At 42.6% G+C, this 25,405-nt stretch overlaps 1 protein-coding gene and 1 long non-coding RNA gene across 4 annotated transcripts in view; both read right to left on the bottom strand.

Annotated features, from left to right (window-relative positions):
* Positions 1–289: 289 nt before the first annotated feature.
* Positions 290–25,405, bottom strand: part of dnajc5g (DnaJ heat shock protein family (Hsp40) member C5 gamma) — a 40,826-nt gene continuing 15,710 nt past the window's right edge. For 2 of the 3 annotated variants that reach the window (XM_033021390.1, XM_033021391.1), the window contains exons 3-6: positions 23,493–23,706; positions 19,632–19,794; positions 12,913–12,980; positions 290–3,133 (exon numbers count right to left, since the gene is read on the bottom strand). In XM_033021390.1, coding sequence (XP_032877281.1) covers positions 3,128–3,133; positions 12,913–12,980; positions 19,632–19,794; positions 23,493–23,706 — 451 coding nt within the window. In that variant the 3' untranslated portion in view covers positions 290–3,127. The remainder of the gene's footprint in view (positions 3,134–12,912; positions 12,981–19,631; positions 19,795–23,492; positions 23,707–25,405) is intronic. The other variant, XM_033021392.1, reaches the window with a different exon arrangement.
* On the bottom strand, positions 11,432–12,489 carry LOC116973388. The gene is made up of 2 exons (XR_004412049.1): positions 12,108–12,489; positions 11,432–11,575 (listed from the first exon to the last, which is right to left on the bottom strand). It is a non-coding gene; the product is annotated as an uncharacterized LOC116973388 (long non-coding RNA).

Raw genomic sequence — 25,405 nt, 5'->3', positions numbered from 1 at the left:
CAAGATGTCGGACGTGTCTTCATTGTGCTAGTCACAACAAGATCTTAAGGAAGACATTACAATACCTAACCATCTAAACACTGACCTGTTTTAACCATCTTTAAAGCAGAATAAAACACAGAAGATTTTACCCATGGTGGAGAACATGTGCAGTAAACATAAGCCCTGTCAGAGAGTACATGATTCTTTGTTTTCATACATTACAAATGGGCCAGGATTAAATCCTAAAGGAAAATGAAAAAGAATGTATGGAGTTAGAGAACAGAAAAGCGGACTTGACTCAAGGTGCTAAATGGCCCCTTCTTAGATTTTACTCAAGACATCTGTCACATCCAGTATCTGCCAAAATACAGCCATCAAATGTAATTATTTAACTGCTTCATAATTTACAATCATAAATCCTAGAAGATGAAAAACATAATGGAAAATTAAGGATAAGCTATATTGGCCAACATACTCGACAATTCCACACATAAGAACTTTTTTTTTGTTATTCACATAAATTTAAAATATGCCTACTGTTTGGTGCTTAAAGGAAGATCAGGTAACAAGATATGCAGGCATATTATCATTTGTTGGGCCATCTTCATCTTAAGAAGCAGGAGTGGGAGCTCCAGATTTTATTTTAAATGCCATGGATTAGAATACAAAATAAAGTTGCACATTTTGAAAGACATTCCAGTATCTACATTGGAACAGAAGTTCTAAAATGTATCAAGACTTTAGATAAATTGGATTTATCTGTTGTTCAAGTTTAAATTTTCTGCAATGTTAAATACTTTAAATTGAAACTAATTCAGTGATGTTTTCAAATGGGTACTAAATTGTTTTTTAGTGACTGCAAAAATTTGATACAATAATAAACTGCAACTTTAAGAGTTTTTTCAATGATGCTTGTTCTGTTAATAGCTTAACATAAAACTATTTTCATTGCTGAATTTTGACAGCTGTAAACATATACATTAAAATATGTGCACAGATCCTTTGGGTACAATAATAAGTTTAAACACAACAAAATGATCAATTAAAAAAATTCAGTCATTGCATTATAAATGAAGCATAAATTCAATTTACATTTACCCAAATCAATAAAAATAGTTGCCAATTCCGACACTTTTTCAAATATGTTGTTTACATTGATTAATCTCTTACAATGCTTGTAAAAAACATTTTAGTTGGCATGCACAATATGATTAAATCTAGTGACAGCTCAAAACTCATTTAACAAGACTAAATTGCGGAAACTATTAAAAAATATGATCAGTCTACAAGCAATATAAAGATTTGTTTGCTTTAGACCAAAATTGAGGAAAGAAAACCAGTTTTACAGGTAAAAGAACATCCCAATTTCATATGGAAGAGTAGTCGCCAATTCTAACAAAACTAAAGTGAACGCAAGGTTGAGGCTATGGATGTAATTTATGCTCTACATTTTTAAAACACCATAAATTCCAGTGCTTTATTGTCTTTTTGAATGACCACCATAGAAAAATTAAACAATCCAATTAATGTGCAATTGTAATATTTATATATATGGCATCTGTAAAATTTGGCCGTAAGTATGCATGAAGTCAGTTAAAAAAAAAAAAAAAAAAAAATCACATTAGTGTCAGTGGTCCATTAAATCAAATGTTCTCGCTCAGTTGCAGCCACGGTGCATTATGGAAATTCACTTTCACCATTTGTGTTTGTGAATGAGTTTTTAAAATTGACCCGACATTGCAAACGAACTGGACACACCAAACAAAAATGAACAATGGATGACTTTTCAACAGATTATAAGGATTACACTGTAAAGTGCGAAACGTTTTTGCACTACATTTTATCTCATTTATTGGGAACCATTAGTTAAAGAATCTTAATGCATAACCAACAAATTTTATTTCTGGTGAAATCTGCACGTCTAAGATTTTATGATCTCACCATAAAATCTATTTAGAAATATGGTAAAGGAAGTGAAACAATGACTTCCAGAAAATTCAAATCCTGACAATAGCAGCACGAGATTCACAACTAAATATATTGTAAATCTGAAGGTCAACATTAATCTTCTACACTTAAGTGACAGAATATTTTTGGTCAGACTACCTTTTTAATAAGACATAGGAGTCAAATGGCAAACTTGCATTTTCAATTTAGCTGATACTGTACATGTGTACCCAGGGATTTGGGATTATAATATACAAACTTAACTTTTCACAGACATTTCTGATAACTGAATCCACTTAATTAACTATTTGGCACAAATTTCAATCATTAATAAAAGTGCTGTGCTGAACAGTACGACGAGGCCAAATATATGCTTTTTTAAAGATGAATACAGCTTGACAGAGCCAGCAACCCGTAAAATGTAAAAAAAAATCATTAGGCTTTAATTCTAATAAATTATGCCTTTTAAACAAAAACATCTACCTGGTCAATTATAGCTGCTGCACATTACACACCTGCTCCCTATCGAAATGTTTAAATGCCCTTATACATTAAATTACTTTTAATTCAATATCAGAAATATTAAAGACACACTTTTATTCCCAAATAAAAATTGATATAACTACTGTTTATACACGTTGAACAAGACAAACTTTGGTGGTAAACATAGTAAAAGTGTACTCCAGCCAAAACTACAGTTCATAAGTCTTACACTGAGCAGTGTTTTGCCAGCAGCTATTCATTATAAAGTCCAAAATCAGTGCAACGTGAAAATTCTTACCTTTTCTATTCACTTACAGAATCAGTGGATTGAAGTATAAAGTTATGATTTCTGTTCAAGACCTAACTACTTAAAAAAAAATAAAAGCGAAATGAGTCTGTTTAAAATAGGTTATTTCCCATAAGAATGATTCAGTTGCTCTGTAGTTGAATTTACCAACATAAACAGTGTACAAAAATTTACAAATGCATCGGTTGCATGTGAAGATCCTTTAGGAAACCATCATAATCTCAGTTACATTACATCCCAGTTACATTCAATTAAAATTAGTCTTCAGAACCCTCAAATGTTTAGTTGAAACACATCCTGGATCCTCCTTTTCTAGTTATCACTCCTGCAGCCATATTTTTGGTCTGATAACAGCTGAGTTGATTAAGATTCCAATGATTCAGACTGGATGAATGATGAAGTCAACATTTACGCCTGCATGAAAAAAAAACCAAAATTAGTAATTTTTTCAATGCAATATTCCATGGAGTATAAAATAAATAAGCAGGCTGAAGATGGACTGAACACGAGGGAAAAAAATATATATATTGAGTAAAGCTACAAGGATAGGATGTCTCAGGAACAATCAAATTGCATTTCAATGAGAGAATGGGTGACGTTTTGGAGATACTTTCTGCCCGTCACTTTAGTGTGACACTTAAGGGGGCATTCCAGAGCGGCCATCTTATCCTTAGACGCCGAAAAAGCATTCGACCAGATAGAGTGGCCCTATATGTATTAAAAGATTTGGGTTTGGGGATTCCTTTATTGCGTGGGTCAAAATGGTGTATTTTTGTCTGACAACATCCATCCTCACTAATAATGATAAATCTCTATGTTTTGACTTACAACGTGGGGTCAGACAGAGGGATCCTCTGTCCCCCTTACTCTTTGATATTGTTCTGGAGCCCCTCGCAATAGGTATCAGGAGTCACCCAAACATCAGGGGTATTAAGGTGGGGAACGTGGAAAGTTTGTGTGGGGCTTTACGCCGATGACACATTATTATATCTCTCCTATCCAGAAGCCTCTGTTCCTCCCTTGTTAGATTTTATTAAATCATTTGGCAAGCTTTCCGGATACACAGTCAACTGGAGTAAGAGCGAGTTTATGCCTTTATCAGACAGTATAGATTCAGATTTCCTTGAGGCTCTACCATTTAAGATAGTATATGACCATTTTACATATCTAGGACTCAAAATACCCCTAAATCCCAAACTTATATTTAAACTCAACTACGCTGATATGATTACAAAGTTAAAACTGAACATAGAGAAGTGGAGGATTTTACCCCTGTCTATAGTGGGGCGTATTAATGGTATCAAGATGGTTTCTCTTCCTAGATTTTTATATTTATTCCAAAATCTCCCAATTTTTCTTACTTCATCATTCTTTAAAAAACTGGACTCCATTATCCTTCCATTTATTTGGGGCTATAAAGCCCACCGTATATCAAAGGCGCATCTTCATAAGCCAAAAAATGAGGGAGGCATGGGCCTTCCTATATTTAGGCACTACTATTGGGCAGCCAATGCAAGAGCTCTAATTTACTGGCAATGGGGATTCCCAGATGAACCTTTGAATAATAATAATAATAATGCTCCCTTGTGGATAAACATTGAAAGCACAGCAGTGAAAAATTCCTCCTTCTGTACTTTGCTTTTATCCAAAACAGAATCCCCACACAAGTTGGATGGTGAGAAATTCTATTCGAATTTTAAATCAGATAAGAAGTTTCAGTACATTGTCAAATGTCTCTATTTACACCCGCATATGTCACAACCAGTCCTTTTTGCCATCACAGATGGATGGGGCGTTTGCTGTCTGGAGGGACAAGGGCCTTGCGACCCTCAGAGATTTATATATAGACAAAAGGTTTACTTCGTTTAATCAGCTGAAATCAAAATTTAACATAGAAAATAGGTGCAGGAGTAGGCCATTCGGCCCTTCGAGTCTGCACTGCCATTCAATATGATCATGGCTGATCATCCAACTCAGTAGCCCGTACCTGCCTTCTCTCCATACTCCCTGATCCCCTTAGCCACAACGGCCACATCTAACTCTCTCTTAAATATAGCCAATGAACTGGCCACAACTACCTTCTGTGGCAGAGAATTCCAGAGATTCACCACTCTCTGTGTGAAAAATGTTTTTCTCATCTCGGTCCTAAAAGATTTCCCCCTTATCCTTAAACTGTGACCCCTTGTTCTGGTCTTCCCCAACATCGGGAACAATCTTCCTGCATCTAGCCAGTCCAGCCCCTTAAGAATTTTGTAAGTTTCTATAAGATCCCCCCTCAATCTTCTAAATTCTAGCGGGTACAAGCCGAGTCTATCCAGTCTTTCTTCACATGAAAGTCCTGCCATCCCAGGAATCAGTCTGGGGAACCTTCTTTGTACTCCCTCTATGGCAAGAATGTCTTTCCTCAGATTAGGAGACCAAAACTGTACGCAATACTCCAGGTGTGGTCTCACCAAGACCCTGTACAACTGCAGTAGAACCTCCCTGCTCCTATACTCAAATCCTTTTGCTATGAATGCTAACACACCATTCGCTTTCTTCACTGCCTGCTGCACCTGCATGCCTACTTTCAATGACTGGTGTACCATGACACCCAGGTCTTGTTGCATCTCCCCTTTTCCTAATCGGCCACCATTCAGATAATAGTCTACTTTCCTGTTTTTGCCACCAAAGTGGATAACCTCACATTTATCCACATTATACTGCATCTGCCGTGCATTTGTCCACTCACCCAACCTATCCAAGTCACCTTGCAGCCTCCTAGCCTCCTCCTCACAGCTAACACCGCCCCCCAGTTTCGTGTCATCCACAAACTTGGAGATGTTGCATTCAATTCCCTCGTCCAAATCATTAATATATATTGTAAATAGCTGGGGTCCCAGCACTGAGCCTTGTGGTACCCCACTATGTGGGACCTTGTCGAAAGTCTTCTGAAAGTCCAGATATAACACATCCACTAGTTCTCCCTTATCCACTCTACTAGTTACATCCTCGAAAAATTCTATAAGATTCGTCAGACATGATTTTCCTTTCATAAATCCATGCTGACTTTGTCCAATTATTTCACCACTTTCCAAATGTGCTGCTATTCCATCTTTAATAACTGACTAGCAGTTTCCCCACTACCGATGTTAGACTAACTGGTCTGTAATTCCCCGTTTTCTCTCTCCCTACTCGAGAATCTAAAGAGTTTTGAAAAATTATCACTAATGCATCCACTCTTTCTGGGGCTACTTCCTTAAGTACTCTGGGATGCAGCCTATCTGGCCCTGGGGATTTATCGGCCTTTAATCCATTCAATTTACCTAACACCACTTCGCGGCTAACCTGGATTTCACTCAGTTCCATTTCATTTGGCCCTTTCCAACGCTCATTTTTTTCGCTATCTCCAAATTAGGCACTACGTTAAAGACCAAATTCCAAATTTTCAAACCATGCCTGACAGTTGCCCACTCTACGAGCTGCTGCAGCTTCCTCCTGACTCCAAACATCTAATATCTCGCTTTGTGCGTCTATTCACCACCTCTGTATCCACTAACCATCTGAAAGAAGACTGGTCTACTGAGCTGAATTTCGAGGTGTCTGACGACATTTGGAATTAAGGTTTGACCAGAATCCAAACTTGTTCGTTCAATGTCAGGTATAAACTGATTTCGTTTAAAGTCATCGATAGACTCCATTACTCAGAGACCAAATTACATCGAATCTATCCATCTATTTCTCCATTATGTGACAAATGCAAAGGTGCAGATGGTTCATTAACACATATTTTCTGGCTCTGTCCTCATATACAAAGATACTGGTCTGAAATATTTAAGTGGTTCGCAGGGGTCTATGGAAAAGATATTCCCCGATCCAGAACTGGCACTTTTTGGATGCTCAGAGACTGCTTTGTACTTCACGTCTGAAGAACAACAAGCACTGATGCTTGGTATGGCGGCAGCCAAGAAAATGATCCCAACAGACTGGAAATCATCCATGCTAGGCTAGGAAAAGACCCACGCAAACCTCCACTGCCAAGTCTTTTCATCACGAAGGCAAGATCACTTGCCAACAAGATGGAAGAGCTGGAACTTATCACATTTTGGCAGAACTACATACAGGACTGCTGCGTTATGATAATTACGGAAATGTGGCTCATCCCAATGATCTCGTAGGAGGCTTTCAGGCTAGCAGGCTGTGCAGCTCACCGCTACGATAGGAACAGACTCCGGTAAGAGCCGGGAAGGAGGACTTTGTGTATATACAAACAACAACTGGTGCACAAATGTAAAGGTCATAGATCACCATTGCTCTTCGGACTTCGAATATTTATCAATAAAATGACTCCCTTTCTATATGCCACGAGAATACACGGTTGCCATAATCACAGCTGTGTACATACCACCAGATGCTAATACTATAACAGCTTTAGCAAAGAATTGAGAGCCACTTTGACAACTCAGATCCTCGTCGTGTATGGCAAGGTATACGACACATCACCAATTACAATAACAACAACACCACCACATCCACCAGCAGAAGTGCCTCACTGGTAGAGCAGCGCAACCACTTCTTTGGCCACCATGAGACTCATCATACAGACTGCCGATGTCACACGCACCGTAATGTCAACATACGGAAAGCAGCTGGTCCGGACGGAGTTCCAGGCCGGGTTCTCAGAGACTGCGCTGCTGAGTTAGTTGACGTGTTCACAAACATTTTTAATCTATCCCGGGCACAGTGCACTGTCCACACATGTCTAAAAACATCTAAAATAGTGCCAATTCCGAAGCCATACTCTGCCTCAACGACTGCAGGCCTGTCGCACAAACACCAATAACCATGAAGTGCCTGGAGAGACTGGTCCTTAAGCACATCAAGGCTGCTCTCCCATCCACACTGGATCCACACCAATACGCACTCAGAGCCAAGAGCCATTGTCCTCCATACTGTATTGCTCCATCTAGAACAAGGGGAGCATACGCACGGCTGCTGTTTGTTGATTAATACAATCAAATGTAAAGGTCATTGATAACCACTGCTCTTCAGACTTGGAATATTTATCAATAAAATGTCACCCTTTCTATATGCCATTTAATACAATCATTACCCAGCAGACTGGTCTCCAAGCCTTCCGACCTAGGCTTCGAACACAACATCTGCCTTTGAATAAAGGACTTCCTAACGGACCGGCCGCAGTCAGTCAGGATGGGGCCCCACCACTCTACAATTCTGTGAATGAGCACAGGGGCTCCACAAGGCTGTGTGTTGAGCCCCTCCTCTACGCTCTCTATACCTATGACTGTATACCATCCCACAACGCGAACAAAATTATTAAATTTGCAGACCACACAACAGTGGCTGGGCTGATCACTGAGGGTGATGAGTCAGCATTACAGGGAGTAATCCGCGAGTGTGGAGAGTCGGGTGAATCCGCAGTGTGAAGTCGAGTAATCCCAGTGTGGAGTCGGGTAATCCGCAGTGTGGAGTCGGTGGGGTTAATCCGCATGTGGAGTCGGGGGTATTACGCCAGTGGGAGTCGGGGGGTATTCCGCAGTGTGGTCGAGTAAGCTGCTGTGTGAAGTCGGAGGTGCTGTGATGGTGCGGCGGGGGGGAGGGTTGATCGGGCTACGGGCAAGACAAAGGCCCTCCAAAAGCCGCACCACAAACAGAACCAGAAACACAAGCCACCCACACCAAGCCACAAACACACACAAAACAACCCCCACGACAACCGCACACACCCCAGCCACACGCCCCCCCCACACCCCCACCCACACCTCACCACCCCCAACCCCCCTCCCCCACAACCCCCCCCGCCCCACACCACACCCCTCCCCCACACCGCCCCCCTCTCCCCCACACCGCCCCCCTCTCCCCCACACAGCCCCCCTCTCCCCCACACCGCCCCCCTCTCCCCCACACCATGGTGGAATATTGCATTGGGGAATGGGTTGCATTGGGGGACCAGGCCTCCCGTGTCCCAACAGGTCCCACTAAGTCTAGTATTCCTTAAAAGCCCCGTCTGATTTCATCTTTTGATACCTTACATAGGATTCCTTCTTATTTTGACCAAATTTACCACCTCTTTGGTCATGCAAGGTTCCATTATTACCTTGCCATCCATGCCCTTCCTCCTTACTTCAACATGTCAGCCCTGAAGTCTGATCAGCTGGCCTTTAAATGTCAGATGTGAACTTACCCAATAACAATGCACCCAAATTACACTCTCTAGCTCTTACCTAATAAAGCTGTAATCTGCCTTATCCCAATTTAGTACCTTCCCCAAAGGTCCAGCTTATCCTTATTCATAACCATCTTAAACCTAATGTAATTATGATCACTGTTCCCACAATAATCTTCTACTTAAAAATAAATGGAAGTACAGCACAGTGTTGCAGTGATAGAGTTGCTGCCTTACAGTGCCAGGACCCATGTTCGATCCTGCTTACGGGTGCTATCCGTATGTATTTTGTACGTTCTCCCTGTGACCATGTGGGTTTTCTCTGGGTGCTCTGGTTTCCTTCCACATTCCAAAGATGTTGCAGGGTTGTATGTTAATTGACTTCTGTAAATTGTCCCTAGTGTGTAGGATAGAGCTAGTGAACAGTTTGGTCACCGTGGACTCGGTGGGCCGAAGGGTCTGTTTCGCCGCTCTATCTCTAAACATAAAGATTGTCGTTTCCCAGTACAATGTCAGCATGGTCCCTTTTCGAGTTGGACTATCCAAATACTGTTCCAGGAAAACCTCTTGGATATCCCTAACAAATTATCCCCGTTTAAGCCTTTTGCACTAAGTACCAGTCAACATTGCGAAGTTGAAGTCTTCCACTGCAACAACCCTGTTTCTTTTGCATTTTTCCCTAATCTGTCTACTTCCCTCTTCCTTTATCTGCCAATAAGCGAGTTCGGTATTACAACTGCGCATGCCCAGGTCATAGGTCATTTGGGATAAACATTCTCGCCAGCTGAGTTATTGTGTGTGTACGGAACTGTGTATTCATTTCAATGAGATTTATAAATAAACTAGCTGGTAGTTCTGCTCTGCTGGGATCAGAGTCTCCACTTTCCGTTTGGCGACATCGGCGACATCTATGTCTCCGGGCAGGGCCGGGTCGACTCCGGGCCGGGCTGACTCCGGTCCCTCCGAAAATTGTGTCCGGTTGGAGACCTCCGCCGGCCATCCTCGGCTCCAGTAAAGACGCAGTGGCACAGGAAGGGTCGGACCGTCCCGAGGAGTGACAGAAGAGACTAATCCGCGCAGCGCTGACTGGCTGGAGAAGAGGTCAATCTGCACACGCGTGGTTTTTAAGATTTTTAAACCTCGCTAACGTTTATTACATTAAACCGATCGCAACGAAACTTGGTGCACTCGCAGCACAGTGGAACAGTTGGTGACCTGGCAAAAAATCGTAGCGCTAACGTGTACCATTTTTGCGCAAATAGAAACACCGCGCAAACCGGAAGGTGACCAGATCAGAGTATTAGTTATGTATAGATTAATCCGTCAAATATGTCAGCAGTAGGCTACAGCAGGCTGCACAAATCCACAATTGTATCTATTTAAGCTGACTCAATACAGCACCAGCCTTGAAAACGCAAGAATGCCTGGAACCAACCTGTCAATTATCAAATCCCTGGCATTAGCCAGAGTCACAGCCATTCAAATTCGATATTGGTTTACATGAATTACAAAATGTGTGGTCAACCAATTTGAGACAGTCCTTACAATCCTAAGTAAACAACTTTCCTGTATTAAAGGGAACAAGGAGAATGTGCTGTGTGGGGGGTAGGTTGGAAAGTTCAGATTGGATTCGAACAGGCTGATTAAACTTTCGAGGTGGGTTGGCTTAAATAAAGATGCTGTCGCTTTAACCTCTGGGGTTGGTTCCAGTCTGTCAGGACACACAGTTGGGAGCCGGGTCCGGGTGACCGGGCGGTGATAATTATGAGAATTTGCAGTCATTTGAACCACAGCCAAACTAGAGGCTTCACTCAGGGGTGGGTCGCAGCTCCCCAGCTGCCTGGACCTGTTCTCGCCTACTTTGAAGGAGGTGCCGCCTGCCCCAGCGAGTGGGCGAACGTGGAGCCAACCCGTAATATGAGTGGGAGCATTTTCTCAGTCAGACTTTGTCGACAGTTGGGGTGGGGGATCTGGGAGAGAGAGAGCTGGGAGAGGGCTGGCGATGCCACACAGATGGAACAGTTTCATAACTACCCATTAAAATTTGCCCTTCGGCCACTCGGCAACCAGGGCTGATCTGATCTGACAGTCATCTCGCTAGCTCACTGCGTGCCCAATCCAAACGCAGAACCTCCACAAAGCCTTTGGGCTTTGGGTAACACCTACACAAAGAGCCTCTGCTAACAAGGGCTGGCGAACTGTGCTGGCCAACGCGCACTAGGCGAGATGGCTGGTGGAAACACACCGCAACTACCGCAAACTTGGAGCAACACAGACCCTCCACTCAATCTATCCAATAGTAAAGGGCTGGCATTTTGCAGTTAAAAGTCTTCTATTGGATTGGCGACTCCTTCACAGGGCCAACCCTGTACTTAGTTTTCCTCGGGGATGAATATTTGCCTTAACGGTACATTCACATCACCTGTTGGTAAAGCATCAGCCCACATCGCACTGACACAGTCGCTGCCTGCCTCAGATTAAATATATTTTTACACATAAATTATGCATAAAGATAAGAAAATATTTCAAACACAAGTAATATTTTCTTATTCCAGTAGCAAACACATTAAGGATTAAATGAAAATAATAAATTCTTGAACTTTTTGAATATTTCATAATTGTAGATTAATGAACTGAAGTAGAAATGGGACTGTGTAAGTAGTGTGTGAACAGCAGAACAAGAAAGGAAGCTACACAAAATTGCTGGGGAAACTCAGCGGGTGCAGCAGCATCTATGGAGCGAAGGAAATAAGCGACGTTTCGGGCCGAAACCCTTCTTCAGACTGATGGGGGGTGGGGGGGGGAAGAAGGAAAAGGGGAGGAGGAGGAGCCCGAGGGCGGGCGGATGGGAGGGTGGGAGGAGACAGCTAGAGGGTTAAGGAAAGGGAGGAGACAGCAAGGGCTAGCAAAATTGGGAGAATTCAATGTTAATGCCATAAGGACGCAAGGTCCCCAGACGGAATATGAGGTGCTGTTCCTCCAATTTCCGCTGTTGCTCACTCTGGCAATGGAGGAGACCCAGGACAGAGAGGTCGGATTGGGAATGGGAGGGGGAGTTGAAGTGCTGAGCCACCGGGAGTTCAGGTAGGTTATTGCGGACTGAGCGGAGGTGTTCGGCGAAACGATCGCCCAACCTACGCTTGGTCTCCCCGATGTAAATCAGCTGACATCTAGAGCAGCGGATGCAGTAGATGAGGTTGGAGGAGATACAGACAAAGGAACCAATTGAGTTGACAGAATTATAGATTAATTCCTTGGTATAAAAGTTAACAATTCATACACAGTTTATACAGCACTGCGTTCGCATTTTTTTAAATCCCAAATTACCTTTTACAAATCCTATGATTCCTTGCGTTTATCAAGATACTAAACTCGCTTATTGGGACACCTTTAGTACAATCCCATTAGAGGTATTGCAGCAATTTTTTTTAGCTCTATCCACATCACCTCAGTGTTTGATCCCTCCAGGTGTGGAGGATATTTAGGTCTTACCGTCACCTGAACCCTTTCAGGTGTAAAAGAGATAACCAGCATATAATAAACAGTTTACTTTACTAGATCTGAATTTAAGATTTGAGTTTGCTTAAAACAAGGTCCAGTTGAGTTGAAGGAAAGGAAAATGGTCATGAGTTAAAGAAATATAATTGCAGTAATGTGCTGTGAGAGGGCATCTTGCTATTACATCAACTGAACTATTTTGATTTTCATTGAGAGAAAATAGCAAAAATGTTACATAGCAAGTTTAGTCTGAAATCTATAAAAGAAAACCCGGACAATTTCTGATTGGAGGTCAAGGAAATATGCACTCTTGGCATTTGAGGGATCTAATGCATTCTTGATAAACGACATTACCAATGTACAAACAGATTTTTGAGAATAACACTGAAATGCTGCATCTGTCACAAAATGATTAATAGGTTGAAGGCAAATGATACAATTTTTAAAGTACTGTTAGGACCTATGCAGTATTCATTAGCTTGCAAGCTCTAGGACATTCATAGTGAAAAACCTTCAAATTCTCTCTCACCTGCCGTTCTTTATTTGCATTTTCTAATGGCGAACTTGCTTCTGGTTGAGTGTTAACAACGTTTACCCCTAAAGAATTTAAAAAAAACACAATCTCAGAAAATTGCACCTACTTCTGTTAATCAATGCATTTTAAATTATTTAATTATTGATAAAACAACTGTATATCAATCCAATGTTTAACAAAGAAACAAGTCATGAATGTACCCTTGGAAACGAACTTCCAAGAAAATAAATTCCTGAAAGTTTTACCGATATATCTACATTTACTGCTCACCTTCGACAAAGTATGGCACTGTTTTCAGATGACCACCATTATAAAACATGCATCAACAATGATCATCACAAGCAGGTTCTGCCAAGCTTTAGGTCATTCAAATAAGACTGCGAAAATGCAGAATACTTAAATAATCATCATGAGAAATCTGAAATAGTATTTGATATGCCAAAGTGTACGAGGATGTACCACCAATGAATGTAAGAATGTCCAAGTCTCAGACTTCTTCATTCCAACTTTGCATGAGCTGCAATCTGGGACTAACTTCAGTTTGAACTGACTACCACAGTTCCAATTGATGGCACAAGAATGTGCAGATTCTGGAAACTGAAGCTAAAACACAGCTGCTGGAGGAACTCAACGGGTCAGGACATTTATGGTTTGTTCCCTTCATCAAAACTGAAAGAGTAGGGGGGAAGTAGTCAGTATAAAAAGGTGGAGGGTGGAGTAGGGCAAGAGCTAGCAAGTTATATGTGGAGACCAGTGAGGGTGGTTGACTGCAGATTACAGATAAGGTAGAAAGGGAAGGGTGGAGAGAGGACAGAGGCTAGAAGGTGATATGTGGGAAGTGTGTTCATTCTCCACATCACCTTTCAATTTCTGTTGCTATCTCCACTCTTCCCTCCCCCGCCTGACTATTATCTGTCAATCAAACCTTCTTCACCTGTTAGATTGATCAATTGGTCGGGGCTCCGGCGGCGGGTGCAGCGTGGACTGTCAGCGCGGAGCAGGCGAGCCCTCACTGGGGCTCGCTGGAGGGGAGCACTCCGTTTCGTTGGCTCGCAGCAGCCGGCAGCCTGAAGCCGTGGTCTGCACAGCTCCAGCTGGCGCGGCGTCTATAGCCCGGGATCCCTCGGGGGGGACCCGGGGGAAGAAGAAGCTTCCACCGCGGGCGCGGTATGGACTTAACATCACCCCTGGAGGGGAGCTTCGACCGCCGGCCCTGCAGTCTGCGGTGCTTCTGGCTGCGGCGTGGAGGGAACTTTAAATCTTCGGCCGCCGGCCTGCGGCCTACACCAACTTAAAGCCGCGGTCTCCGGTGGGGAAGAGCCGACTCTGGACTTACCTTGACTCGTACCTTGTCCTTACCATCTGGACGCCCGCAGCGGTGGCTGCGGAGGGTTGAGGTCCTGACCACGGGGGGAAATGGAGGAGGACTGGCCAAATTGTGTGCCTTCCACCACAGTGATGAATGCTGTGGTGGATGTTTATGTTAAATTTTTATTGTGTTTTTGTGTGTGTTCTTTATCATTGTATCGCTGCTGACATATCCATTTCACTTGCACTTTTTGTGCAATGTGACAAATAAACCGTATTGTATTGTATTGTATGCTGCCGCAATAGGCCAAAAGGCCTATCCCTGTGCTGTAATTTTCTATGTTGTATGTTTTCTTTGTACTTATCCTACCGCCATCCATTTAGCTGGTAAGGCATAAGTTATGAATACCTGATAATTGCAAACATTTTTCCAAGAACCATAAACACATATTCTCACAGCAACAAAATCTTTTTATATCAATAAGCTATCAAATTTATAAATTGCCTTAAACAAATCAATGCTAACTTTCATTTACTAGCTTATTCCAAGATGCCAATTTTTTTTTTACTAGAATAAGTTTATGTTGTAATAAAAAGGAACTGCACATGCTGGTTTGTACCATAGACACAAAATGGTGGAGTAACTCTGCTGGTCAGGCAGCGTATCGGGGAAAAAAGGAATATGTGACCTTTCGGGTCAAGACACTTCTTCAGCCTGAGAGCCAGGGGGAGAGGGAAACTAGAGATATGAAAAGATACAAAGAACAAATGAAAGGTATGCAAGGACCAATTCAAAGCCAGCCAGATGATCAAGGAAATGCAGTCCACAATGGTCCATGGCTGGCTGTATAGGCGATAACGAGTGGATACACACAGTGTAACTAAGCAGGGCGGCAGTGAAACTAGTAGGATGACTAGGATGGGGGAGGGACTGAGAGGGGGAATGCAAGGGTTACGACAATACATCTATTGTGAAGTTAGAGAAATTAATATTCATACCGAAGATAGACAGAAAAAGCTAGAATGGGAAGAGGTGTTATTGTTTGGCAACCAGGAGATAATGTAGGCCAAGGCAGACTGAGCAAAGTGTTCAGTGAAACAATCATTCAGTCTGCGCTTGGGCTCGCTGATATATAGGAATCCACACATAGAATAGCGGATAAAGTAGATGAGATTGGAGGAGGTGCATGAACCTTTGCCTCACCTGATTGGACTCTCGGGATGACTGGATGGAGTCGAGGAAGGGGGTATAGGGACAGGTGTTACATCTCCTGCGGATGCAGTGGAAATAGTTTCAGGTACCTTCTCTGGAGATAATGGATAGGTGACATTTTGGGTCAGGACCCTTCAGACTGATTGCTATAGGAAGAGTGAGGTGGGGGAAATTGGAAGCAAAGAAGAAAACAAAACACAGGACAAATAAGCGAGTTCGGTATTCCGACTGCGCATGCCCAGGTCATAGGTCACTCGCCATAAACATTGTTGGTAGCTGAGCAGCTGAAACTTCGTTTCATCCGTATTTTCCAACTTTGATTCTTCTAGGTAAGAAAATACTGCTTTCAAACTATGAATTAGTTGTATTTATTGTTCCTTTGTACAAAGCTACACCGATTTTGTCATTTTTATGCTTCAGTGAGTGAGCGGGATCATGCTGCTACGCGGGGTCAGGGTCCATGGTCGTGGTCGGGCCCGGGTCTCTGGCGCTGTGGGCGCTGTTGAGTTGCAGCTGGGCCATCCCCGTTCCCTCCCGGGTATCCTGTCAATGTCCGGGGTGGCCCTAGGCTGGCAGGGCGCCGGCTCGGGCTTGCAGCTGGCGCCGGCGCGGGGAGGGGGGGGGGGGAGCCGAGCGCAAGTGACTGGCGGGGATGCACACGGGGTGCTGCGGTAGCTCAGCGAGTCAGACAACGTCTCTGGAGAAGGGTCTCGACCCGAAACATCACCCATTCCTTTTCTCCAGGAATGGTGCATGTCCAGCAGAGTTGTTGCAGCGCTTTGTGTGTATCCCCATTGATGGCTGGTGCTCGACTTCCGCGGGCGGCTGCTGGGTGGGGCAGGGGGTGCGACTGGCGGCCCCCGGCCTGTCGCGGAGTGGGTACCTAGTGAGCTGGAGTTGCGGCTTCTTCCCCCCGCTGGCTGTGGGCTTGGGGCCACCGCCGTCCCATCGGTTCGGATTTTCCCCGGACGTCCCCCAGGCGGGGATGGGACACTTGGGGGAGGGGAGGCGGGCGGTCCAGTGGCGGTTTGGCATTGCTTGCGGTGTCGGAGACCCGGGTTCGATCCTGGCTGCGGATGAGGCGCGGATCTGTGGGCACGTTCTCCCATCTCCCACTTGCATCTTCCCCCTCTCTCTTCCGCTGTTTCACCCCGCTCTCCCGCTACCTGGCACCCCGTTCCTCAGATTAAATATAATTTTACACAGAAATTATGAATAAAGATAAAAATTTATACACAGTCTAGTTCACTTTTATACACAGACAGTTCACTTTTTCTTTATGGCGAATGACCTTTGACAAATCCCATGATTCCTTGCATTTTTCGGAATACCGAACTCGTTTATTGGGGCGGAAACAGATTACCTCAGGCAAGGAGGTTCCTTGATAGGCTGACTGTTGGCAAGAAACAGTTGTGAGCCCAAGAGGGATACATTGTTGCAATCTGTGGAACAGGTTAACTGACTTTTAGTGGAGGAGGAACGGGGTAAGAGGGAGCAAGAGGGAGGGGAGTGGGAGGTATTTGTAGAAGTTACCTAAAATTGGAGAATTCAACATTCATTCCGCTGGGTAGTAAGCTACTCAAGCAAAATATGAGGTGCTGTTGCTCCAATTTGAGTGCAGAATTATTACAATCAGTCTGAAGAAGGATCCCGACCCAAAAAGTAAACGATCCATTTTCTCCAGAGATGCTGCACGACCACTGAGATACTCCATCATTTTGTGTCTACCTATCATTGGTACCCTTACTGATCTGCTACAGAGTTTTTAAGAAGTCTCTTTTTAAGGTCAGTTTAGAACTTCATGATGAACATGTTTAATATGAATGGATATTGAAATAATGAATTGCCTAAACTTTGAAGATTGCAGTTCTAACCAGGACTTTTGCTCTTACACTTTACCAGTAGATTAGCTTAGTTAATGCCCTGGTCTGAGGGCAATTCAGTGCACCGTAACATTTAGTTCACAATCAAAATATTAATCAAAAAACTTTTCCCTGCTCTTTCCAGCTTATTAACATTCCTGCCATAGAAGGATGACCAAAATAGAACACTATATTCCAAACAGGGCCAAAACAAAGTTTGTACAAGTGTAAAATAATGTCCCAATGTCTACACTCAATATACCTTGAATGATGAAGGGCTTAGTATCAAAAGACGTCTTTACCACCCAATCTACCTGTGGCACCACTTTCAGGAAAATATGTGACTGTACTCCGAGATCCTTCTGGTCTACAATTCTCTCCATTTACTGTATAGGTCCTGCCCTGGTTTCACATCCCAAAATGGAACACCACATGCTTATTTGCATTAAAATTCATTGGTCATTCCCAGGCCACTTGCCCAGTTGATCAAGATCTTGCTGTAATTTTCAATAACCATCTTCGCTGTCTTTGATACCACCTATTTCAGTGTCATCTTACTAATCATGCTGAGTTGCTTCTCATCAAAATAATTGATACAAACCACAAGCAGCAACAGACCTACACCAATCCCTGAGGCACACCACCAGGCACAAGCCTCTTGTTCAAAAAAAGCCTTCCATTACCACCCTCAGCTTCTTTCCATGAAGCCAAATATGTATCTCGCTAGTTCTCCCTAGATCCTGTAATCTAACCTCCCATAGGTTCCCACGATTTACTTTAAAAAGCCTTGCTGAAGTCCATTTACGCAGCCTTTACAGCTTTGCCCACGTCAACCTTATGTTATTTTTTTTTATTTTTTTAATCACATTCATCAGGCAATCAACCATGTATAAAACCATCGTGACTATCCCTAATCAACCCATCTATATTAATGCATATATATCTTATCCCTCAGAATCCTCTCCAGTAACTTATCTGTCGCGTAGGTTAGGCTCACTGGTCGAGAGTTCTGTGACTTTTCCTTGTAGCCCCTCTCGAATAGACCCCCAACATTAGCCACCCTCCAGTCACACAGTATTTGAGACGTGTCTAATGATGATTCATATCTCTGTTAGGGCTACCCCAATTTCTTCTTCAGCTTCTCACAGCATTGCTGGATATATCTGATCAGGTCCAGGAGATATATCTACCCTCTTACACTTTAGGAAGTCGAGCACCTTCACAACCGTAACAAAGTCTGTCCTCAAGACATCTCCTTTAAGTGTCTCAAGTTCCCTAGCCTTCAAGTTTTTCTCCACAGTAAAAACAAAGAAATACTCATTGAAGACTTTGCCCATCTTCTGTGGCTCCACACAGACGACCATTTTGGTTTCTGCGGGGTTCTATTCTTTCTCTAGTTCCCTTCTTCCCCTTAAGATACTCAAAGTCTCTTTGGACTCTCAAGGAGCTCTCTCTTGCCCCCTTTCTGCGTCCCAATTTCCTTCTTAAGCATACTCCTCAATCCCCTAAACTCCTCCAGGGATTTCTGATCCCAGCTGCTAAGACCAGCCCATGCTTCTTTTTCACGATCAGAGCCTCAATTTCTCCCATCATCCAGGTTTCCTTTGCCCTACATGACTTGCCCTTCATTCTAACTGGAACCAACTTGCCGTGATCTCTCACCATCACTCTTACATAGAAACATAGAAAACATAGAAAATAGGTGCAGGAGTTGGCCATTTGGCCCTTCAAGCCTGCACTGCCATTCAATATGATCATGGCTGATCATCCAACTCAGTATCCTGTACCTGCCTTCTCTCCATACCCCCTGATACCTTTAGCCACAAGGGCAACATCTAACTCCCTCTTAAATATAGCCAATGAACTGGCCTCAACTACCTTCTGTGGCAGAGAATTCCAGAGATTCACCACTCTGTGTGAAAAACCAAATCACAATCGGAGCAAAATGCATTATGGCTTGCGCTGCACAACTTCAACTATTTTTAAGCTTAAATTTCAAATTGTGAATTTAATTATATAAACTGAAAAACCTCAACATGAGGTATAGGCAAATTAAAAACATTCCATGGATCTAAACCATCTGTACCATTTAAACTATACAGCAGTGTTTTCGTGCAAAATGACCATTGTTCATCATGACAACCATGGAAGTGACAAAGTACTACTCTATAATTTCTGATACAACAAAACATGTCCTTCTGAATAAAGTAATTTACCCAATTTCAAAAGTTAACTGCTGTAATTTCCATCATAAATCACCACAACCGAGTTAATAGCTTACAAATATTCTTGGCTGTTAATTGAAATAGATTCCATCCGTATTAACTTACCATCATCACCAGTGTGTTCTGCTTTAATCTGTGCTTCCAAATCTTCAGGATTAATAATATCATAATCTTCCATTTCACCTGATGGTTTACATTTTCCGCAACAGAAGCAACAACAACAGCAACAGCAGCATCCAGTGAGTAGGCCACAGCATATAAATAGAGCCTGCCACACAAAGGAAAAAAAATCCAGCAATCCAAGGAAATCATCTTATTCTTAGTTAAAATCCACATACAATTTACTTGCATAAATGAGCTCATTAGACCACGCCATTCAATTAAATACCAAGATGCAGATAAAAAGTGCAGAAGGCATTTTCACATTAGACGCCTCACTACAAAATTTAAAGATGAATTTGAATCAAAGCATTTCAATTTCATAATATGCTAAAAACAAGAAACAATCAAATTGAACATAAAAAAAGGGAAAAGGCGCAATATTCTTAACGTTAGCAGTAGATAATTTAAACACTTGAAGAATCACCATTTTAAGCATTGGAAAATCCAACTTAGAAATAAATTTGGTGATTTGCAGGGTCACATAGTAAAAGGCCATTTAGCATAGAATCTATAACATTTATAACAGGGTATAAAGTGCTGTAAGCTCATTGTAAATACTCTTTAAAAAAAAGTTAATGTTCCAGATCAGAGACCTATAGTAAAGCTCTTCACCCTGAAATATTTAGTGTCTCCCTTCCCACAAATGCAGCCTGACCAAGCATTTCCAGCATTTTTTGCTATAAGTTTCCAGCATCTGCAGTTTAATTTTCAATTTTGCAGCTAGCCTGTTTCAAGGGGAATATAATCATGCACCTTCATAAAGGATAGGTTTCTGCAGGTTAAAATATATTGTAACGTTAGAGACACGAGTTTTCTCAACCCTAGTAGCTCTTTAAATACTTATTTCACACCCATTTTCATACTCCAATCAAACCTCCAATATTTTGACTTGAAATGTAACCTATTATCTATCGATTTTTCCTTCAACTTTCATTGCAGAGGTTCCCAACCTTTTTCGTCCCGTTTACCCCGGCAACTTTAATAGCACATAACAATGTTAGTTCACTTATTTATGAACAACTAATGATGAACAGATAACGGATACCAGAACCAAACACAGTCAGTCAATGAGAAAAAATTTACAAATCCAGAATCAACACATTTACCCCCTGGGTAGGCAAAATGTACCCCCTGGGGGTAAATTTACCCCAGGTTGGGAACCCTTGTTTTATTGGATATTGTTGTGTACTAAATATAGGCCAATCGCTGGAAAACGAACATTGCTGATCTTCCAAATCTCCTGTTATATTCTTCAAAGCAGGACACATAGTATTATACATAGAAAATATAATGTGCACAAAAAGAGAAAAGAAAAGGAAGAAATGGGTGCATATGCAGGTGGGACACACGGTCGAGAGAGGGGGGGAGCAAAAAGTGGGCTGTTTATTGGCTAGCAGTTACCTAACACGGGAGAATACAATGTTATGCTAGCGGAATAGGAGGTGTAGTTCCTTCAGTTTGTGTTTGGCCCCACTCTGAATATGGAGGTAGCCCAGGACAATTAAGTCAGTGCGGTAATGAGAAGGGGAGTTAAAATGGTTAACAACTGGGAGATCCTGCATGCCTTGGCGGACTGAGCGCAATTGCTCATTGTAATAGTCGTCTAGTCTTTGCTTGGTCTCGCTGATGTAAAGGAGGCCAAATCAGGAGCAATGAATGCAGTAGATCAATTTAGAGGTAGCGCATGTGAACCTCTGTCTCACCTGGAAGGGCTACTGGAGTCCCTGGCTGGAAGGGAGGGAGGAAGTGTAGGTATATGTTATATCACCCGCAGATGCAGGGGAATGTACCCAGGGGAGGGGGTGGGGGTGGAATGAGTGAACCAGGGAGTGGTCTGTATGGAAAGCAGAAAGGGTTAGGGATGGGAAAATGTGATGTAGGATCACATTGAAGGTGGCGAAAGTTAGAAAATGATGCGTTGGATGCAAATGCCTGTGGGGTGAAAGTAACAGGGGAACTCTATCCTTGTTCCTTCTGGAGGGATGGAGGGAGAGAGGGAGTGGGCATAGAACTAAAGGGCACAGAGATTTATCTGAAACAGCAGTGGTGGGGGTAGGAAAGGAAAAAAAATCACCTTTACAAAAGAAAGGAAAGGCCTCGGATGTCCTAGAGAAGAAAGCCTCATACTGAGAGCAGGCGCAGCAAGGTAGGAGAAATTGAGAGTCGGGGATTGAGTCTTTGCAAGGGGCAGGGTTGGAGGAGGTGTTGTCCAGATAACTCCCAGAATGGGTTTATAGTAGACATCAGTTGATAGTCTACATCCTGTGATGGAGACAGTGGTTGAGAAAGGGTAGAGAGGTGTCAATGATAGTCCCGGTAAATTTGATGGTAGGCTGGAAGTTAGTAAAGATGATGAAATCACAAGTTCTGCATGGTGCAGGAGGCAGCCTGATGCAGTCATCAATGTAGGGGAGCAAGAGGCAAGTGATGGTGCCAGTGTGCATTCAGAACGAGGATTGTTGAACATAACCAACAAAAAGGCAGGCACAGCTAAGGTCCACACGAGTGTTAATGATTACACGCTTTTGCGAGGAATCAAAAGAGAAGTGATTGAGGGCGAGGACAAATTCCGAAAGACAGAAGAGAGCATTAGTGTTGTGGAACTAACTGGGTCTCTGTTTAAGGAAGAACCGGAGGGCTCAGAGACCTTCCTAGTGGGGAATGAAGGTGAAAAAGGGACTGGACGTCCATAGTAAAGATGAGCCAATGGGGGCCTAGGAAGTGAAGAAAAGATGAAAGTTTGGAATGGGAACTGGCAGGGAATAACACACGAACAATTGTAGGCAAGGGCATTGTACAGGAGGCAGCATTAAAAATAGATCAAATATCAGCAATCAAATATCATAGTCAACAAATGAACAAATTAAGTTCCCCGGAGCATCGCAAGGAGCGTATCAACAATGAAAATGTCAAATGATAAGATGTGGATCAAAATATTTATAGCCAATAACAATGACTAAGTAATAAAGCCTATTGGTAGCCATATCATCATCTATATTATGAGGCAGATTAGCTGAATGACTAGGCACGAGGCTTGACCACTTAAGGCAGAAGACCTCTCTCAGCGCCCGAGGCGGAGTGGATAAAACTACTGAATACCCTCAGAATAGGATGGAAACATTCCAAATCCGACTCAAAAACCTAGCAAGGGATTGGGGGAGATCATAATTTATAGGAGCATACCTAGGCCATTCGGCCCATTAAGTCTACTCCACCATTCAATCATGGCTGATCTATCTTTCCTTCTCAACCCCACTCTCCTGCCTTATTACCATAACCCAACACACTTACAAATTAAGAATATGTCAATCTGCGTCTTAAAATACCCAATGACGACCTCCATAGCCGTCTATGGCAATGAATTCCACAGATTCCCACCCTCTAACTAAAGAAGTTCCTCCTCGTCTCCTTTATAAAAGGTACGTCCTTTTATTTTGAGGCTATGGCCTCTGGTCCTAGCCTCTCCCACCAGTGGAAACATCCTCTGCAAATCCACTCCATCCATGACTTTCAATATTCAGTAAGTATCAATGAGGTCCCTCTCATCCTTCTAAATTCCAGCAAATACAGGCCCAGTGCCATCAAATGCTCATCATATGTTAACTCAATCATTCTCGTAAATCTCCTCTAGATCCTCTCCAACGCTGTCACATCCTTCCGCAGATATGGGGAGTAAAGGGAATGATGGAAATAACGACAAAGAAATTGGTTGACAGTGATGAATGAAGAAATCTATAACCACCATAGGACGAGAGATCGATGGTTTTCTAATATAAACATAAAACATTAAGAACATTAACCAACCTTAAACCAACATTTGTTCATCAAAAAGTAGTATTTGACACTCTCCTCTCCAAACTGCTCAGCCACATATAGTCCAAATGAGCCATACTCATCATAGATGCGTTTCTTATTGTCATCGTTCAGAATAGCATTGGCATTGTTTATTTCTTTAAACTTTTCTGATGCATCAGGGTTGTCTGGATTTTTGTCTGGATGATATTTGAGAGCGAGTTTTCTAATTGGAAAACAAATGTTAAACTTCAAAACTAAAATCTGGTCACAATTGTGCTACATCTAGAGCCAACCAGAACTTAAAATAGTCTCTTTAAATCAAATAAAACTGCAACCAGAAACATCAATACAATTTAATCATGGGAAACGACATAAGGTTTCTAGGCAATATTCAAAGAGAATATGGAAGGTTGCCCAGTATCCAGTTCCACACTCATGCATGCCACATCTTAAAAAGATCATCTTGTTATTTGCTTCAATGAGTGCAAAACAAGGTACTGGACAACCAAAGTGATACCTTTCAGAGGTGTTTTGGTGAAGCTAAATAAATTACACTACTTGTCATAATGTTGGTGTTCTGTCAGCATTAACATCATGATAAGTTGATTCATTTATGTAAAATGCACAGTAAGGTGACCTGCAGTTCAAGAAGCAGGCCTGGCCATAATTCCCATGGCATACTCAATGTACAAAGTCTTAGCGCATTAGGTTAAACACTGCTGGAAGCTGTCTTTGAAGAACTGTGTGTTCTGCTGTGCAGCAATTTGTATGTTGAAAAGTTTCCTCTCGTGTGTAATATTGAGAATACATCTCTAAGGCATAATGTGGTGAATAAGATGGCAAATGTTGGAATCTGACAGTTAATTTTTAACTCATAGCGCAATAGCTCATTTCACCTGCGCAAGCCGAGATGCAATGACTGACCATTAGACATGAGATACTGAAACTTATTAAACCAAGGTTCCTTAAAGAACTATAACTTTAGCAGAAATGCACAGATGTGGGCATCAGAGCACAGGATAAGTTTAACAAAATGCCCACTGTAGGGCAAGGCCAGGTAGGATGTGACAGTGAAATACGGAGGGATAAAAGTGTAGAGAAGATGCCAAAGAAAGACAAAGAAAGACAAGGAATGTGCAAGATAGGTGTTAGGGTTGAGGCATAAGAAAACAAGCAGGCATGTGAAAGGGTTTAACAATCCTATTGCCACCTATAACAGAACCTACAAAGGGGCCAAGATCAAAACCACACGTGTAGGGGGGGGGGGGGGGGGATTGAAATAAATATCCAAAATGGAAGACCATTAGTGACCTGAAGGTGGAAATCATGTAAATGTGGGATTGGAAGAAATGGGAATTGGTGCACTCGCTTAAACTGCAATCGGTGTACAAAACCTTGTTTACATGGTACCCAGGGCATCCACAGAATCGTGAAGTCAGAACATAAAAAACCTTGCAGAAGTTAGATATCTGAAATAGAAAACAGAAATTGCTGGAAACACTCCAGCAGGCCAGACAGATTCAGACAGGAAAGAGGAATAATTAACGTTTCAGATCAAAGACCCTTTATCAAATCTGCGAAAGAGGAAAAAAAATTATTTTAAGTTACAGAGAAAGTTGAAGAGCAACAAATAAGTTAAAGGGATAATCTCTGTGGGAACAAGGCTATGGGGATAAGTCATTGAGGTTATCAGGTTGTTCAAAAGGGAACTGCAGATGCTGGAATATCGAAGGTACACAAAATTGCTGGGGAAACTCAGCGGGTGCAACAGCATCTATGGAGCGAAGGAAATAGGCGACGTTTCGGGCCGAAACCCTTCTTCAGACTGATGGGGGGTGGGGAAAGAAAGAAGGAAAAGGGAGGAGGAGGAGGAGCCCGAGGGCGGGCGGATGGGAGGGTGGGAGGAGACAGCTGGAGGGTGA

The sequence above is a fragment of the Amblyraja radiata genome, chromosome 5 (assembly GCF_010909765.2).
Source record: "Amblyraja radiata isolate CabotCenter1 chromosome 5, sAmbRad1.1.pri, whole genome shotgun sequence".
Taxonomy (NCBI): Eukaryota; Metazoa; Chordata; class Chondrichthyes; order Rajiformes; family Rajidae; genus Amblyraja; species Amblyraja radiata.
The sequence above is the reverse complement of the archived record's forward strand: the minus strand, read 5'-3'. Positions and strand labels throughout refer to the sequence as shown.